At 47.0% G+C, this 19,996-nt stretch overlaps 1 protein-coding gene across 1 annotated transcript in view; it reads left to right on the top strand.

Annotated features, from left to right (window-relative positions):
- Window positions 1-3,961: 3,961 nt before the first annotated feature.
- PLXND1 (plexin D1) overlaps window positions 3,962-19,996 on the top strand; it is a 222,509-nt gene continuing 206,474 nt past the window's right edge. Inside the window, exon 1 of the mRNA XM_089512571.1 lies at window positions 3,962-5,518. Coding sequence (XP_089368697.1) covers window positions 3,962-5,518 — 1,557 coding nt within the window. The remainder of the gene's footprint in view (window positions 5,519-19,996) is intronic.

Genomic DNA, 19,996 nt, shown 5'->3' with positions numbered 1-19,996 from the left:
ATGAAGAAAGCTACTTGTTACTCTTTTGCATTTTTGCAAACCACTCTTTTGTTGTTGTTTTTTTCACATAAGGATAAAGAGAAACTTGAAACCAATGAGGAACGATTGGACAATGTATGAGAGAACCAGGCAAGTTTGAAATGCCCTAATCATAGTTACAGATTTAATCTATGAAAATACTTACTTTGAATGTTTGTATCCCTTCAACCCTTGTTTGAGAAGCTCAGGTCAATGAACATGGAGCACTCTCCTCTTTGTCTTCATGCCAGTACAGTGACTTAGGTTGGAGAGAGACAGTAATGACCCAAAAAGTTTTGTGGTCAAAATGGAGATATTTTTACGTCTTCCAGAACACAGTCTAACAACACTCTGTGCAGTAGTACATCACAGTAGTTTTGAAGCTGTACACTAAAAGTTGCTAGTATCACCCTAACCCTTACCCTTGATCAATCAAGTTACTTTTGCACCTCAGACAGAAAATCTCCAAGGCACTCGTCTCTACATCTGCTAGTTTAAATGCACTATCAAACCTACTGCTGGAGGATGCCACTTCGCTTTGCCTAACAACAGAGCTGGCCCTGGTGCTAAGAAGATCTTAGGTTTCCACATAAGTTGTTGTTGTGGTGTGACTTCAAGTCATTTCTAACATGGCAACCCTAAGGTAAACCTATCATAAGTTTTCATGGTAAGTTTCATCAGAGGGGATTTGCCATTGCCATCCTCTGAGGCTGAGAGAGTGTGACTGGCCCAAGGTCACCCAGTGGGCTTCCACGGCCAAGCAGCAATTTGAACCTTGGTCTGCAAAGTCACAGTCCAATGCTCAAACTACTTTGGGTCCCCACAGAAGGTGTACTGTCAAAAATGGCTCTTTCGTGTGCAGAGAATACTAGGGGATAAACGAGAAACAAGTCAGAGCTGTGCCATACCTAGGCTTAGGCTGCATCTGCACTGCAGAATTAATGCATTTTGACTGGATTGGGCTCAGTGCTATGGAATTTTGGAGCTATGGGGTTTGACTTTAACTGCCACAGTTCTATGCTATGGAATTTGGGGATTTGTTGTTTTGTGAGCCTTCTCTGTCAGAGAGCTCTGGTGCCACAACAAACTACAGCTCTCAGGATCATTGAGCCATCATGGTTAAACCAGTGTCAAGCTGCATTATTTCTGCAGTGCAGATGCAGCCTTAAATTCTCTTCTAGTCCTTATTGGGACTTGAAGGCACATAAGTACAAAGAGTATACCCACTGAATCCATTGGATTTAGAATCACAGAATTGTAGAGCTGGAAGAGACAAGGATCAACATGTCCAATCCTTTGCCATGCAGGAACTCACAATCAAAGCACTCCTGATAGATGGCCATCCAGCCTCTGTTTAAAAACCTCTGAAGAAGGAGACTCCACCACTCCCTAAGAGAGTTTGTTCCACTGTTGAACAGCCCTGACTGTCAGGAAGTTCCTCCTAATGTTGAGGTGGAATCTCTTTTCCTGCAGCTTGTATCCATTGTTCCGGGTCCTAGTCTCTGGAGCAGCAGAAAACAAGCTTGCTCCATCCTCAATATGACATCTGTTCAAATACTTAAACAGGGCTATCATATCACCTCTTAACCTTTTCTTCTCCAGCCTAAACATCCCCAGCTCCTTTAGTCATTTCTCATAGGGCATGGTTTCCAGACCTTTCACCATTTTAGTTACTCTCCTTTGGATATGCTCCAGTTTCTCAGTGTCCTTTTTGAATTGTGGCGCCCAGAACTGGACACAGTATTCCAGGTGGGGCCTGACCAGAGCAGAATAGAGTGGCACTATTACCTCCCTTGATCTAGACTCTACTTTTATTGATGCAGCCTAGAATTGCATTGGCCTTTTTAGCTGCTGCATCACACTGCTGACTCATGTTCAACTTGTGGTCTACTTGAACTCCTCTATCTGTTTCACATGTAGTCTTGTTAAGACAGGGGTGTCAACATGACATCCATTCAAATACTGAAACGGGGCTATCTCATCACCTCTTAGCCATCTCTTCTCCAGGTTAAACATACCTAGCTCCTTAGGTCTCTCCTCACAGGGCATGGTTTCCAGACCCTTCACCATTTTAGTCACCCTCCTCTGGAGAGGCTGGAGCTACATGTGGAGTCACGAATGGTCAACTGACTAAAGTAGTCTCCTCTTGCTGGGACTGCAGTAGTTTGTGAAGGAAGAAAGTCCCCAGCTCCGTGCTGCCTGGCAGAGGCCCAGAGGGAGCCAAGGCCTCCCTCCCTCCTCCCTGCCCTGACATGCTTGGCATGCTTGCCCTGTTCCTTTATTATCCCTGACCCCCCCAAACCCCAGACAGCCTGACCTTCTCCACTTTGTTATCCTTCCTTGTTGAAACCCTAGGGGTGGGGGCCAGGAAGGGATGGGTGGCTCTATTTTCTACTTCAGGGCTTCATCTACACTGGAGAGATACTCCGGTTTGGTACCGCTTTAACTTGTTGTCTGGCTGTTTGCTATGGAATTCTGGGAGTTGGAGTTTGTTGTGGGGCCCAGAGCTCCGCTCCGCTCTGGGCCCCATAACAAACTCCAACTCCCAGAATTCCATAGCAAACAGCCAGACAACAAGTTAAAGCGGTGCCAAACCGGGGTATCTCTCCAGTGTGGAGGCAGCCCAAGCTCTTCTCTCCGCCAGTCCTTGCCAACATTTCTCCTTCTTCATAAATAAATATATAACTCCTCAGAAAGATTTCCCCGCCAACAGAAGAGTTATTTGTTCGCCCAGAAGCGGCTGGCTCTCCAGAGCGGCGCCTTTGTCTTTCGGGGCTGCCCTCGCCTCCCCCAGCCCTTCTCTCTCTCTCTCTCTCTCTTTTTGAGGGGAGAAAAGCAACGGCCTCCGCTTTAATCGTATTCACATGACAAACCCTAAAGAGAAGAGGAGAGAAGGAGGGTGGGGAAGAGAGAAAGAGAGAAAGAGAAGGACCGCGGAGGAGTCGGAGAGCAACAGCTTGTCCCTAGGCAGAGAAAGAGAGAGAGAGAGAGAGAGAGAGAGTGGGGAAGAAAGGAAGAGAGAGAGAGAGAGAGAGAGAGAGTGGGGAAGAAAGGAAGAGAGAGAGAGAGAGAGAGAGAGAGAGGAGGGCTGAGGGAAGAGAGGGAAAGAAGGCTGGGGAGAGAGAAGGGGAAGCGATACAAAGAGATAAAGGGGTGGTAGGAAAAGAGAAGGGTCAAGAAAGAGTGAAGGGGAAAGAGAGAGAGAGTGGGGGAGTGGGAAAGAGAGGGGAAAGAGAGAGAGAGGAGGGTGGGGCAAAGAGGGACGGGGCAAGAAGGAGAGAGAGAGGATGGGAAAGAAAGGGGAAATTAGATAGATAGACAGATAGATAGAGTGGTGGGAAAAGAAAGGGGCAAGAAAGAGAGAGGGGAAAGAAGGGGAAGAGAGAGGGGGAGAAAGAGAGGAGGAAGGGAACAGAGGAAGGAGGAAGAGAGAGAGAGAGAGAGAGAGGGTGGAGGAAAAGGGGGGAAAGAGTGGGGAGCAAGAGAGAGAGAGAGAGAGAGAGTGGGTGGGTGGGGAAAGGGAGGGAAGGAGGCGAAGCTGTCAGACGGAGGAGGGCAGGGCGCTCGCTGCTTCCCCTCCAGAGGTGCAGCTTTCGCCCCACTCCAGAGACGTCGGTCCAGAGAGGAAAGCAAGGAACACACACAACATACACACACAGAGAGAGAGAGAGAGAGAGAGAGAGAGGAGGACAGGCGATGGTTGGCCACCAAGGCTGCGCGGGACTTCCCTTTGGAAGGCGTCACTGAGGAAGGAGCCGAGATTGAGAGAGAGAGAGAGAGAGAGGCACAGGTCTCCCTCTGGCCTCTTCCCTGGGCGCTGCTGGTAGAGCTGCTTCCCTCTCGGTCCCCATGCCCAGGAGGAGGAGGAGGAGCAGGCAGAGGAAGCAGCAGCAGCAGCAGCATCACCTGCGCCAGGAGCAGCGGCAGCAGCGGCGTCGGCAGCATGGGCGTCCGGAGGAGGGCTGCGGGGGAGCGGCGGCGGGGCGCTGATGGGGCTCGGCTGCTGGCCCCTCCGCCCGGGGCTCCCTGGTGGCCCTTGGTGGGCGCCCTGCTGCTGTGGGGCTTCCCCGGGGGCTGCCGGGCGCTGGAGGTGGAGCACCGCTTCCTCTCCCCGACGGCCACCAACAACTTCGCCCTGGGGCCGGCCAAGGTGTACCTGGCCTCGGTGAACCGTCTCTTCCAGCTGTCGGGGCCCAACCTGTCTCTGGAGGCCTGGGAGGCGCTGGGTCCGGAGGCGGACAGCCCGCTCTGCCACGCGCCCCAGCTGCCCCAGGCCTCCTGCGAGCACCCCAAGCGCCCCACCGACAACTACAACAAGCTCCTGCAGCCGGACCCCGAGCAGGGCCTGCTGGTGGTCTGCGGCTCGCTCTTCCAGGGCTTCTGCCAGCTCCGCAGCCTCGACAACATCTCGGTGGTGGCCGTGGCCTTTCCCCCGGGCCCAGGGCAGGAGGAGATGGAGGGGCCGGGGGCCGGCGGGAGCAGCCAGGCCCCGGTGACCGTCTTCCCCAGCATGCTGAACGTGGCCGCCAACCACGCCAACGCCTCGACGGTGGGGCTGCTCCTGCGGCGCCGGGGAGGGCTGGGGACCCGTCTGCTGGTGGCGGCCACCTACACCGGCCTGGGCAGCCCCTTCTTCCCGCGCAACGCCAGCCTGGAGGACCACCGCTTCGAGAACACCCCCGAGATCGCCATCCGGAGCCTGGAGGCCCGCGGCGGGGACCCCGGGCGCCTCTTCACCTTCGACATCAACCCCTCCGACGACAACGTCTTCAAGATCAAGCAGGGCGCCAAGGAGAGGCACAAGCTCAGCTTCGTCCGGGCCTTCCTCCACCGGGGCAGCGGCAGAGGCCCTCCGTCCTCCGCAGAGAAGAAGGAGAAGGGGAAGGCGACGGAGAAGGGGGGCCCTTCCTCTTGGCCCCGACGGCGGAGCCCCGCCTATGCCTACCTGGCCCTGAACAGCGAGGCCAACGCCCGGGAGAAGGAGAGCCCCTCGCAGAGCCTCCTGGCCCGCATCTGCTTAGGGGACGCCAAGGAAGAGGAGGAGGAGGAGGAGGAGGAGGGAGAGAAGAAGGAGGAAGGCGCCGCCGCCGCCGCCGCCTCCCTCCCCGTCGGGGAGACCAAGAAACTCACCGAGTCCTACATCCAGATGGGGCTCCAGTGCAGCAGCGCCGGAGGGGAGCTCTTCAACCGCTTGGTGTCGGTCTTCCCGGCCCAAGCCGCCCTCCATTTGGGCTCCCAAGGGGGCCTCCCTCCTCCTCCTCCTCCTCCTTCCCCGGAGCCCCAGGAGCTGCTCTTCGGGGTCTTCGAGAAATCTTCCCCCTCGGGGGGCCGCCCAGGAGCCCAGCCCTCGGCCCTCTGCGCCTTCCGCTTCGCCCAGATCGAGGAGGCCATCCGGGTGGCCAGGAACTCCTGCTTCGTGGCCCCCGACGCCCGGCTGGTCACCGTCCTCGACAGCGTCGTCCAAGGCACCGGACCCGCCTGCGAGAGGAGGAAGATCCAGGTGAGCAGCAGCAGCAGGAACCTTTCGGCCGGTAAAAGAGCTCTGTGACGCTGCCCCAAAAAGTGGTGGTAGCATCGCCTCCTCCGCCTGGAGGTCTTTGAACAGAGGCTGGGTGGAGGTGCTTTCATGGTGGTCACTGGGTGGCCTTTGGGCTCTCTTCCAACCACTTGAGCTGTCAGGGCTCTCTCCTGTGGGATCCTGGGATTTCTAGTTTGGGGAGGTATTCAGCGTGTGTGAGCCACTGTGGTGGAGAGCCCTGAATGTCTGCCTGCAATGATGGGAAGTTCTTCCCCACTTGGAGGCCGATTTTCAATGGGGGATTGCAGCCGGGGAGGGAAGGTTTCACCATCCTCTCCCCATTGTACTGGTCATTGACCATAATACATTTCATTCATCCATTCATTCCTCCTCTCCCCAATGGTGCAGTACTCCCCCCCCCCCTCCATGACCATTAAGTGAGAGCAAAATAGTCTTAAGCTACCTGGAGGTTCCAGTTATTAAGTAACACTTTCTTCCTGCCCACCTGGGCTCCCATTGGTTGTTTGCCTCCAAGTACTTTCAGACTTATGGTAGAATTCAAAGCTATATCCATGTTAGTCTGTAGCATCAGTACGCAGAGACATATTGTAGCACCTATGAGACTAACGGAAGGAAAGACATTGGCAGCATGAGCTTTCCTAGGCTTCAGTCTACTTCCTCAGATGCATTTGGTGGTGACCCAAGGCAAAACCTATCCTGGGGTTTTCTTGGCAAGATTTGTTCAGAAGAGGTTTGCCTAACCCACCAAGGACAGCTGGCCCCCCACAGATCTGGAATGGGGACCAAGGCTTCAGGGCAGGCTTCTGGCCCGGCAACTGGTGTATTACTACCAAAGCACTGAGTTTCCTGCAACTTTAGGAGGTTAGTAGCACCTTTCTGGTTATCAGCAGCAGAGAGGAATTTTTCTTGGGAAGTTGGAAAAGAGGTGGAAAAAGTGTCAGAGCAGCTTTCCCTTGAGGAATGGCCAAAAAGCACCTGCTGGTCTTCATTCACAGAAAAGACTGCTAAAGGCTAGGTGAGTAACAATTTGCAGGGTTATGTATGGTTTGGGAAACGTAAATAGAGATTAGCTGCTCCCTGTCACAACACTACAACCCAGGGTCTCCAAATGAAATTAATTGCAGCAAAGGTTCTCTGAGCAGTCGTTTGTGTTTCTTTGTGCAGTGAATCATTGTTGTATAGAGTCTGCTGACACATGATGTGGTGATGGCAACTGATTTCGGTGACTTTAAAAGGGAATTATTAGGCAAATCCATCATGACCAGCAGGACCATCAAGGATAGCTTCTTGTTTAGAGGATGTGGCTTCGCAATGCCTTTTACTGGGGGCCAAGTAGGAGGTCGTGACACAATTGCCTTTGGACCTGTCTGACTTGGGACAGGATGCTAGACTTCATAGGCATTCACCCATTTTAGCAGCATGCTTGTTTCCTTAAGAACATTTTCATCTTAAGTATCAGAAGAACGTTGGGGGAGTAGGAAACCTGCTACAACCAGACACTTTTTGACAATAATCCTGTTCCATGAGTATAGCTGCTACTAGATGGAGAGCGAGAGGCAGGTTTTACACGTGGCTAAGCATCCATTAGAAAGCAAATGTGTGGCTGAGATGGTGAAAAGAATACTCTCTCACACATGTACAGCAGAGTCTCATGACCAGTTGTATTTGGCATTCTTTCTGACATAGTAGTCTGTTAGTCTTGGGACTAAGGCTAGCTAATTTTGGGTGGAAAATACTGCTCCATAAATCCTGGATATATGTATCTGAGTGATGTTTTGTACTTTTCTCAGTACTGATTCTGTAGAGGACAATCAGAGTTGGATTAGATGGCGCTTGTGGCCCCTTCCAAAGAGTCTGTTATTCTATGCAGGCATTGGATGTAGAACCTGTGCACTTCATGGTTCATTTTTAGCAATTCAGAAATTAATGTCTCATGCAGGTTGGATGTCCAAAGAATTACTAGTATTAAAAGACTCATTAGGCTACTATTTACTTATTAAATGTCTATCCTTCTCCCTTTCTCTCTCTCCCTCTCTCTTCCTTTATGCTAAAAACACTTAACAAGAGTGAAATTCACATAAAGCAGATACAAAGAAAACAAATAACCCACACGATTAAACACAGGGAAAACAGGAAATACAGTGAAGATAGCAGATACATAAACACAGTGCAAACAGCAAATAGAAGAAAGCCTTATAAACCACAGTTAAAAACAAACAAATAGAAAGAAACAATGGATCTTTCACCTAAAACCCAGATTAGATGTCAAACATATGTTGGAATAAAAAGATCTTGGCTTTCTGGCAGAAAGACAACAGAGAGGAGGCCAACTCTCTCAGCATTTCTAGGCCTGAGTGGCCACCCAGAAAGCCTTCTGCACATCTCCGCCACATGTGCCTCTGAGTGTGCTAGGGCTCCAGAGAAAACCATCTCCCAGAGACCTTAAAATCTGGATAGGCTGATGAGGAAGAAGATGATCTTTGGAACAGCCAGATTATAAATTGCATAGAGCTTTATAGCGCATAACCATCATTTTGAGCCGAACCCAGAAATAGACTAGTAGCTTGCGGAGTTGTTATAACAAGGCAGTCACATGCCCCCTATAACCTGATCAGCAGTCTGGCCACAGCATTCTAGACCAGCTGAAACATCTGAACACTCTTCAGATGCAGCCTCATGTGAAATGCATGACAGTGGTCCAAATGGACTGTAACTAATGCATGTGACACTGTGGCCAAATATCTTCCAGATTGGCATAATTGGTACAGTAACTTTAAATGTGAAAATACTCTCTTTGCCACCACTGAAACCTGGGCATCGGGGTTCCAGGAATACACTCAAACTGCAAACCCAAGTTTTCAAGGGAGTTGAAAATCACCTTATTCTCTCATCTCTTGAGTGCCTTTTGACTGATCAGGGCTGGCTCTGTTATGTTTGGATTAAGCTTCATTTTGTTTCCCCTAATATAGCCTATTTACTGAGATCTGACAATGATTAAGAACCACAATGCTTTCCTTGGATTTATTGGAAAGGAGATACAGAGCTGAGCATGCTGGTGGCCGTGAACTCCCAAACTCCAGGTTACCTCTGTGCAGTTTTACACATATGGTAAATAGGTATAGATACTTGTGATATTGAAGAGGTTTCTCCTAGTACACCTTCTGAACTTGCTACTTTAAGAAGGATTCAGGACTTCCAAATGCCATCTCAAAGAAGCAAACCAGAAAGATATCCTGGTTAATGGTAGTGAAAGTAGCTAAGACAGCCAGTGGAATCAACATGAATATACTATCCCCATTCATTTCATTGGGGAGATAATCCGCTTAGGTGACAAAAGCAATATCTGTACTATAAAGAGACCAGAATCCAAACTTAAATATATCTAGATCAGTGGCCCCAAAACTTTTTCTAGCTACCACCCCGTTATCTTGGTTGACGATCCTAGTGTCCCCCCCCCCCCCCCCCAATATGTATTTCTTGATATTAGGTCTACTGTTCTACTGCAAATTCAAAACAACCAATCTTGGTCACTGCTCCTTTTACATCTGGTCACCCTAGGAGTAGCAACCAACCAAGCTGGTTGAACAGCAACCAAGAAGCCTATCATCCATGCAAGCCTTGTGGCAAAGGCCAGTGTGGACAAAAGGCCTTTCAATCACTGCTTGGCCAGCTGCTCAGTTGCTGCTCCCAAGGTGACCTGTACAATAGCAATAGCAAGTACATTTCTATACCGCTTATAAGTGCCCTAAGCACTCCCTAAACAGTTTGCAAGTGTAAGCTAGTTGCCCATAACAAGTGACCTCGGAAGGATGCAAGCCTGAGTCAACCCTGAGCCCCTGGCTGGGATTGGACTCACAACCTTGTGGTTTGTGAGTGAGTGGGTATAATACATGCATTTAAACACTGCACTACCAGGGCTCCTCCCTGGTGAGGAAGGACTCTCAGTCCTTCTTCATTGGGATGGAGATGAACACAGTCAGTGTATTTATGGGGTTTAGAGAGGCCACGTGCCCTGGACTGGAGACTGGCACAGATGGGGAAAAGGGAGAGATTTTAACTACAAGAGCCCTCCAAAATAAAGGACGCTCTCCAAGAATCAACCCCAGATATTCCTCCCTCTCTTTCACCAGAGGCATGTCTTCCCCACACAGCTCCAAGTGTCCCCCCCTCTCAATACATGCACAAACATTGCTTCATCTGTTACCTCTTTCACCCTGTCTGCTGAAAGAAAACCGGAACAGCAGAGCTGCTCCAACCTTCCAGCCAAATCTCAGCAAAACTCACAAAGCTTAAGCAGGACCCCAAATCTGAAAGTTCTTTTTTGCCACTGCTTTCCCCGCACTGCCATGTGCTTTATTTACTCCAGTCAGTCTGTCCCAAATTGGTGCCACTCCAAGCCATAGAAGTGATATCTTGTGCCCAATCCTCACAAGAGTTTCCCAACCGCCATCACCACTGCCACCACCAGTGAAAGATGCAGCTAAGGGAGTGAGCTCATGCCAGCAGGCAAAGAGCAGGACACACCACCACATGAAATTATCAGTGAGGCTGCCTTGTGGTTTTAAGGGACCCTAAAAAGAAGTTTCATGCCCACCATGGTCCTAAAGGCTGCTAGTTCCCCTTGTCCTTCTTGTGCACGAATACCCTGACTGAAGGTCCCCCTGCCACCCCCTTTCCCCTCTCTCTCTCCCCCTGCTGCCCCTTTTCTACCTCACCATCCCCCTGGATCTTCCCACTGCCCCCTGGGGAGGGAGTGTGCCACCCAGTTAGGGAGTCACTGATCTAGGTGATCATTTTCTTCCAGAAACTACTGGAGCTCTAATGATGAAAGCCATTTCTAGGTAGTTCTTCAGTACTTCACTTCTTTTGTACTGCAAACAGTGCACTTTTACAAAACTGCTGAGAGCCTCCTTGACATGAGTAGACTGAATCAATAAAATTAGTCCGAATTCCATTCAGCTTTGAGGATTTAATCTTTATATTTGGATTCTGTTTGCCAAATCGATGTGTGACTGTGTGTGAATGTTTTTTTCCCCTGTTGTTTAATAAGAATAGTTTATGTTCTGCCTTTTCACCAAGGAGCTCAAGGTAGCGTGCATAATTCTAATTTTCCCTAATTTTATCTTCACAACAGCATTGTGTGGTAGGTTAGGATGAGGTTTGGATCTAGTCTGTCAGTTTACACTTATACTGCCTTACTGTGTTAACACTGTGTTTACTGGAACATGCCTTATGGGGATATGAAACTAGTTGTCTATATCTTTAGTTTGTCATTTAGCACACTGAAGGCCTGTTCAAAGTCTCTGAGATATTTCCTCTTACGAACTGTAGCTGAGAAGATATTAGGTGTAGGTCTTAGAACTTCATTCTCTCTTCACTGGTCCAAGGCACAAAAATGAACAACATGTTGGAAGATCCCAAATTTATTTAAACACAGAACCTAGCCATGCAACAGTAAATGTATTAGTAAACAGTAAACATATGCAGATAAACAGTCAGACTCCTAGTCTGGTCATTCCCTTCTCTCTGTGGCAACTGGAGTGAGAGGAAACATAGTATAGGGGAGAAAGTGAAAGGGCACTTCTAGGTCTACATACAATGGAGGAGTGAGGAAGGAATATAATCTTCACAAGGGTTCAACTTTTGATTTGTTCCCCCCCCCTGAAGAATTCAGACAGCCGCATGATTATCTCAGTCCCTCTGCACACATGTCTTTTGTGTGTATACTTTTTGAAGCAAAATCACAGCTTTGTGTTAGATGTTACAGGCATATTGTTGTTACATGAGTGTACTGTATAATTACAGCACATGGGATTTCTGTTAGAAAAATGGAAAAAACAGGGTGAGTACAGTGATAATCTTTCCCCACAAAGTTTATGTTCACACAGTATCATCTACCGACGCTGCATACATTGTGAAAGTCCACTAGATTTCATTGCAGTCTGCCTTGAAGCCAAATGTGCAGTGGTTTCAAACACATACATGCACAAAGAATTTAAACAGCCCCTCCACCCCGCTGTTTCTCAAGAAGCTTCTTTCTTCCCATATTCTCCATCCCAAGTGACTCAGAGTTTTGTTTCCCCCTTCCCCCGCCCACTTTTGGTTATTTCTCATTGCACAGAAACTGAAGGAAGGCAGCTCTGAGAATGTGTGTCCAGTTATTATTGCTCCCTTCCCACATCCCCTGGCCTGTGCATCCCTGCATTGGCACAGTACTGGATGTGTAAAGTTCAGGGTGTAGAGACACAGGCTGCTTTTCTTTACTGCTTTTAGGGTGAAAGTTTGCTTTGTTACAATACATTACTAAGTGGAGGCAAAGGCTAGTAACAGATGTGTCTGCTTTCCATTTTTGAAAAGTGAACATCAAATCACAGTAGGATTTGATTTTCTTCCTCTTCTGAGAAAGACATGCAACCTGTACCTACCAAGGACCATAAAACATCTATTTGATTTCACAAGCAAGATAGATGACAAAAAGTTTCTTCCTTCCACAGGCAATGTCAGAACGGTTTCTTCTGTTAACCAAATGCATTTGGCATGGCAGCTTCAATGCTGTGCTAAAATTTGTGGGGTCATTGCAGTCATTCATAGATAAGCATTAATAAGGTTCAAGTACAGGTTTTAAGCACCCAGAGCCAAGACGTTTGATAATTAGATGGTGATTCCGTTAATTCCTTAAGGGTGAATACACTAAGTATGCTCACACATGCAATCATGCGTTCCACTGTAACTAATTTAAGTACGCTAAGATTCTGATTTTTACAGTGGCTAAGCCACTGACATCCAGTTAAGAATCACACCTCCAGTTCTTTGTAGGATAAAGCACAGATTTGTTGCATGTTGAAAAGGGCCTAACGAGAAGGCAGGGTTAACTGGAAGTTTTTATTGTGTTCCTGGACTGTCTGATGTCTAACTTTACTGTACAGTAACCACTTCTGTATTAAATAATGATGAATATATTAATTCTTTAAAGATATTGACTTTCCTTCTAAAATGAGCTTAAAGATGTATTCCTTATAGCAGGGGTCGGCAACCTCCGGCCCGTGGGCCGGATGCGGCCCGCGGAGGCCTGGCGACCGGCCCCTGGCTGCTGTTGCCGCCGCCGCCGCCGCCCGTCACGGCTTTTCGCCACTCTGGGCACCGCCATTTTGGGCAGCAAAATGGCGGTGCCCATAGCCCCAGAGGCTGCCATGGGCGCCGCCATTTTTCGCCCAAAATGGCGGCGAAGTCTCGCGCAACCCAGAGCGGCGAAAAGCTGCGATGGGCGGCCGCAGCGGCGGACCTCTAAGAGGCCCGCTGCCGTCTCCGGAGCCCTCCAGGAGGGCTCCGAGGGCGGCAGGGGGCCTCTGGGGGGCCCATTGCCGTCTCCGGGGCCCTCCAGGAGGGCTCCGAGGGCGGCAGGGGGCCTCTGGGGGGCCCATTGCCATCTCCGGGGCCCTCCAGGAGGGCTCCGAGGGCGGCAGGGGGCCTCTGGGGGGCCCATTGCCGTCCCCGGGGCCCTCCAGGAGGGCTCTGAGGGCGGCAGGGGGCCTCTGGGAGGCCCGGTGCCATCGCTGGGGCCCTCCAGGAGGGCTCCGAGGGCGGCAGGGGACCTCTGGGAGGCCCGGTGCCGTCGCTGGGGCCCTCCAGGAGGGCTCCGAGGGCGGCAGGGGGCCTCTGGGAGGCCCGGTGTCGTCTCTGGGGCCCTCCAGGAGGGCTCCGAGGGCGGCAGGGGGCCTCTGGGAGGCCCGGTGTCGTCTCTGGGGCCCTCCAGGAGGGCTCCGAGGGCGGCAGGGGGCCTCTGGGAGGCCCGGTGTCGTCTCTGGGGCCCTCCAGGGGGCCTTCCAGCGCTGGCGGCCCCCCCAGCTTTTTTGCCGGTCTCTGACGGGGCCTGGGGCCCCGTCAGGGGCCAGCAAACATGGGGAGTCCTCGCGCCCAGAGGGTGGAAGCTCCACCCCCGGCACGCGGCCCCGCCCCGGAGGGTGGAAGCTCCACCCCCGGCTTCAGCCCCCCAGTCGCCTGAGGGACAGCAACCCGGCCCCCGGCTCAAAAAGGTTGCCTACCCCTGCCTTATAGCCTCAGTATATGCTGTAAAATAAAGATAAGTTTATAATGATTGATATTATATATGATTGGGAATGAAGGCAAAAAGCTATGAATATGGCCAAGATCAGAAGCACCGTGTGCATACAAACTGCACATGCGTCCCATTTTAAAGAATAACTTTTCTCTAAAGTTAGAAGTTCAGTTGCTCTTTAGGTTTCCTGTATTCCAACAAGCAGTGTGCAATTTCATCTGAAACTTTTTTTAAAAGTAGAATTTGGGGGGGGGGGGTAGATAACACATACCCACTGGTAGCTTATCTCCTTGAAAGTATTATCTCCAAACTATCTTCTGAATTTTGCTGAGTTTAAGGAGTAATGTGGATGAATATTCTGTGGGAAATCTTCTGAAAGAGAAATTCTTAAAAAAAAAGAGGCATGTTTAGCCAGTGTTACTGCCACCACCCCCTCAAGTTACAAGCCTGCATAAAATATTACTCACCTCCTTTTTATTCTCCATTTCTCCTTGACCATTCTGCTGCATTTTTCCTGTTGGCTGTGGAAGAATGGCCTTCACTTCCTCTGTGATCAGTACAAAGAAGCAGAGTGGGCTGATGAAAAAACAGAGCTTTCTTTTTCTGCTTTGGCTTCCATACCAGACTTCTTGGCTTCCATACTGGCGCTGAATGAAGTAAAACCCATCCTCTGACTATGGCCAGTGTGGAAACCAAGTCAGTTAGCAAAGGAGGGACAGTATGACCTGACCCTTCTTTGCCTTTTGTTGCTAAATGCAGAAGAAGGGACTTCATAGAATCATAGAATCATAGAGTTGGAAGAGACCACAAGGGCCATCCAGTCCAGCCCCCTGCCATGCAGGAAATCATTTCCTTAATACCCAGTACAGAAGTTGCTCAAGCCCTCTTTTCCTCTGTTCTCACTTGTCTGGAAGGAACTGGTTGCAGGAAATTCTTGGTCACCAGTCAATCACCATTAGATGAATTGTTAAATACAAAACATTTGAGATGATTTCACCAGCTCTTTGTTACAGTCGGCCCTCAGTATCCATTGACTTGCCATCCGCGGATCCAAGCATTTGTGGATGGCAAGCCTACACTGTCCCCAGCCGTGGCACAGCTGCATGCATGCGCCACCACGAGACAATGGGGGCTGTACCTAATGGTGGCACGGCTGTGTGACCATGCCTCCATTGGGGACAGTGTGGGCTTGAGCACCAATGGATTTTAGTATCTGCAGGGGGGAAGGTCTGGAATGGATCCCCATGGATATAGAGATCTGACTGTATATAAATGATATATGCATATGGATTCATATTTACAATTTCTACCCCACATTAAAACTATCTCAGTGTATTTTCAGTGCTATTTGAAAAATGATTTTGACTAATATTCACTGCTAAAAGTACTCACCCTTTATCAACAGCCTTGCTGTCTTGCAGACACAGAGCTGTAACTTCCTTGACTGAGGCTGCATCCACACTGCAGAAATAATCCAGTTTGACACTACTTTAACTGCCATCCTGTGGAATTCTGCAGATTGTAGTTTTGTGAGACATTTAGCCTTCTCTGTCAGAGAGCTCTGGTGCCACAGCAAACTACAATTCCCAGAATTCCATAGCACTGAGCCATGGCAGTTAAAGTAGTACCAAACTGGATTATTTCTGCAGTGCACATGCAGCCTCAGTCTGTCTACTTGGAGTGCATTCTTCCTCTTTTCCTACTGCCTTTAGCATTATTGTCTTTTCTAATGAGTCATGTCTTCTCATGATATGACTAAAGTATGTCAGCCTCAGTTTAGTCATTTTGGCATCTATGGAGAGGACAGGTTTGATTTGCTTTACCACCCATTTGCCTTTTTTTGGATTCCACACTATCTGTGGAACTAACCAGCACCAGATTTCAATTTATTTGACTCTCTTCCTATCTGCTTTCTTCACTCTCCAGCTTTCACAACCATACATAGAAATGGGAAATATGATGGCATGGACAACCCAAACTTTAGTATTCAATAATATATCTTTACTTTTCAGGCTCTTGCCTACTTCCTTTATAGCTGCTCTTCCCAGCCCTAGACTTCTTCAGATTTCTTGACTGCAATCTCCACTCTGATTAATTTCTGAGCCAACTTGCATATAAATCATCTGCGGTCATTATTTTTGTTCAACTGTATTAAATGTTCAACTGTAGAGAAGTCTTTGCTGTCTTCTGCTAGTAGTATGGTGTCATTTGCTTATCTTAAACTGTTGATGTTCCTTCCTCCAGTTTTCACACCTCTTTCCTCCTAGTCTAATCCTGCTTTATGTATTATATTTTCAGCATACAAATTAAACAGAGAGTGATAACATGAAGTCTTGCCTGACTCCCTTGTCAATTGGAAACTATTCTGTTTATCTTTGTTCTGCCCTAACTGTAATCATTTGTTCTGAGTACAAGTTATGCATCAGGACAATAAAATGTTAAGCACATCTATTTCTTTATGACTGATCCATAGTTTTTAATGATCTACACAATCAAAAGCTTTGCTGTAATCTATAAAGCACAGGTTGATTTTCTTCTGAAATTCTTTGGTATGCTCTATTATTGAGATTATGGGCCTAGACAGACCAGCACTTTGTGTCAGCCTGGGCCCGAACTAGGGTTGTGCGGGGGCTGAGCGTTTACACACTCAGAAACCCTAACGCGTGCCTGAGGCACCATCTTTGCATGCATCCATACAGATGGTGCGCACCATGATGACATCCCTCATGTACAGTATCTAAATGGTGCTGTGCCTGAGGGGCATCATAAGGGCATGGCGTGCGGCTGCCGTGTCTCCAACCCAGCCTGTTCAGGGGCGGCATAGAGCCGCCCCTGAACAGGCTGTTTCTAGAGCCCCTATGTTTTCAATATGATCCTGGGTGTCTCTTCCTTACCTGAATCCTTCTTGGTCATCTAGCATTTCTCACTCCATATATGGTAAAAGTCTTTGTTGTAGAATTTGGAGCATCACTTTGCTTGCATGGGAGATTAGTCTTGTGGTTGCTGCAACCCTTGGTGTCACCTACCTCAATTTACTTCAGTATAATATGTAGGGAGTAGGAAAAAGGGGGGCTTGCTAGTTGAAAGGGGGCTATTTTTTATGTATTTGTGTCCTGCCCTTCACTCAGTGAATGGACAAGGAGCAGTTATAACTAAGGTCTTTCTTATCTTAAGCAAATCACTGCTTATCAAATTGACTCCCAGTTGATGAACTGCATCTTGTTTTCAGTACGTTTTGTAAACACAAGCTACCCCAAATGGTATTAGCTGATTTTAACAGCTTATAAGTAATCTCTGTAGCTCAGTATAATATATTTTTTAGAAGTTGCATGTCAGCTATCTGAATTATACAGCAATAGAAAGCAATAGCAAGTACATTTCTATACCGCTTTTCAGTGAACTAGCATTTCCTAAGCGGTTTACAATGTGTAATCTAATTGCCCCCAAGAAGCTGGGTACTCATTTTACCAAGCTACAAAAGGATGGAAGACTGAGTGGACCTTGGAGCCCTCCTCTAGAATCAAATTGACAATGTTGTGGAGGCAGTACCACAGCGTTGTGGCTGGAGTACCAATTATGAATATATAGAGCTGTTTTGTTCCAAAATACCTGTTAGGAGCTTTGATGGAATCAATCTCTTGTCCGCCCCCCCCCCTCCCCCGGGTTCAGTTAAATAACTCTTCTTGTCTGTGGCTAAGCATATGATGGTTCAACCACAAATTTAACATACCTCAGTTGTATGACTATATCCTGTAATGAAGCCAATATACTTCATTTCTGGGGTTTGCCCATTAAACACTGGTTTCATATGTAGCAAGGAAGAGCAAAATCACGCTCCTTTTGTCCGCTTACTGTTGTATAGAATGAGATATGGAAGTGGTATTTGAATTTGTACTACAGTACCTTGAAGGGTCAGACTAAACATGCCTAAGCATATAATTCAAAAACACACTGGTACAACCAAGGAGGATTTTTTCTTCCTAACACACACACACACACACACACACACACACACACAGAGCTGTTTTCCCCATTGTCTGAGGTTTTTAAAATGGGACAACAGCAGACATTTTTTTTACTGATAAAATTTTTATTCTGAAAAGTTTCTGATTGGATAGAGGGAAATTTTGTGGTCAGTATAAATATTTTTTTTAAAAAATGTGCTATTAAAGCAGGACAATGTCTAGGGACCAAGGGCTGTATTATCACCATTTTAACACAGAGAGTGCTGTATCTACCATCTCACTGCCATGCTATAGAAATTCAGCAGTATGGCAGGATTAGACAAAAAATCCTTTAAAGTTGCATATACTTTGGTCCTAAAAGTGGTGTGCATAAGTTGGACTGTTTTATGGATGTGACACAAGGTTCAATTTCATTTCATCCACAGAACCCCGAATCCCCTGAATCTCTCATCCAAGTACTAAGCAGGCTTAGTGCTTTTTATCTCATGCTAGTTTTGAGCCCTGCTGCATGCTCCACCACCCTTAAGAGTTGGTGAGTATAGGTGACAGACCTTTTTCCCCCACTGGCATAACAAATGCGCAATTTCCACTTGAGTAAAGTCAAGGTGGGTCCATTCCTCCTAAACCTTTAGCATGCAATTACAATCCAATCTTTCAAATGTCCTTAAAACCACAGGTGGCCTCTCTGATTATTTTAGTTGTATGTGTTTTTTATGAACTATTTTTAAAGAAATTGTTTTAGTCTATTTTTAAATAATGATTTAGGCTCTTTTATCTATCTGTTTTAATGCTTTAAGTGGTTTTTTTTCATCTGTACGTTTCCTTAAGAGCCCTGCAAGGTTAAAGATGGTGAACAAATCTTCAAATAAATAAATAAAGTCTGCTGAAATTTTCTGCCTTTTGTACCTGGTTTTTGCTTTTAAAAAGTTGGGGGAAACTTATTAGCAACTGCATGTAATGTGTAGTTTGGCCCTAAGTCTAAAACCCAAATCAAAGAATGAAATATATGAGATGATTAAATTGAATGTATGTGTAAGCTTTTGATTAGTTGATTATCATCAAGAGAAATAGTTAAAGCTCCAGAATGACTTAAAGCCATTCCTAGAGTATATGGGCCATACATTTTTAGTAGAACCTAGAGCCCTAAGGCTGCTTTCTGAAGCAATTTATTTGAAAGTAGGTTCCATGGATATTAATGGGACATATTTCCAAGTCAATGTGTTTAGGCACGGAATAGATGCTACTTTCAGGCCTTTGAAAATAACACCCGTAAAATTTAATAGATATAAAAACAGAACTCTGTATCTCATCTAGTTTTCATAGCAATTAGAAATTATTTAACAATTACACAGTTTCATATTGTATTCAGCACCTGGCAGAATCATATTATTATATATTGTAAAGGTAAAGAAAAAGGTAGCAAGAATCATCAAGGGGCTGGAGTAATTCCCTTGTGAGGAATGGTTACAGCATCTGTGATTTTTAGTTTTTGACAGGGATTTATAAAAATTATATACAGTCTGAAGGGAAGGGAATGAAGTTCTTCCTCTATCATTGTTCAAGAATCCAAGATTATCCAATGAAGATGAATGGAGGGAGACTGAGGACAGACAAAAGGAAGCACTTATTCATATTTCACATAATTAAGCAGTGGAATTAGTTGTCATAAAGTGTAGTGATGGTTACCAACTTGGATAGCTTTAAAAGGGATTTGGACAAATTTGTGAAAGATAATGCTTGCAGTGGCTACTAATCATGTATATTCTATACTACAGCAAGGATCAGAAGTAGCATCCTTCTGAATACTAGTTACTGGGAAACAAACAAATGGAGGGTATTCTAACGTCCAGCTTATGGGTATGCTAGAGACATCCAGTTGGGTGTGAGAAACATAGCAAAAATAAAGACCTCGGATCTGATCTGATAGAGTTCTTTGTAGGTATAGATCTGTATGATTTTGCCTTTCATGACTGTCTTTATTTTTATGGCATTACATTGTTTATTTTCAGTTTCCTTTTACTGTAAACTGTTCAGATCGTGATTCTGTTGAAAAGTACAGTATATAAGATTTAGTAAATATCTGGAAACAGCTACAAATATGTTTAAGAGGTTTAAGATAATGAGTCAGCATGGATGTTAATTAAATTCCTGAGAAAAGAATTTTGTGGCAGTAAACAAGTATTTACTGAGACTTCTCTGTTGAAGACCTCCTAAGACTCAATGTGTGTGTCTACCTAAACATGCTGTCAGATATCAAACTTCTGATAACCTCTGACTAATACTACTATTGTGTGCCTTCAAGTCATCTCACACTTCTGGCAACTCTACCAAGAACCTGTTATGTTGTTTTTTTAGCAAGATTTGTTCAGAAGGGATTTGTCTTTGTTTTTGCGTTCCTCTGGAGCTGATAGAATATGG

The sequence above is a fragment of the Sceloporus occidentalis genome, unplaced genomic scaffold (assembly GCF_023333645.1).
Source record: "Sceloporus occidentalis isolate IW3139 unplaced genomic scaffold, rSceOcc1.0.p SCAF_1, whole genome shotgun sequence".
NCBI classification, from domain to species: Eukaryota; Metazoa; Chordata; class Lepidosauria; order Squamata; family Phrynosomatidae; genus Sceloporus; species Sceloporus occidentalis.
The sequence above is the reverse complement of the archived record's forward strand: the minus strand, read 5'-3'. Positions and strand labels throughout refer to the sequence as shown.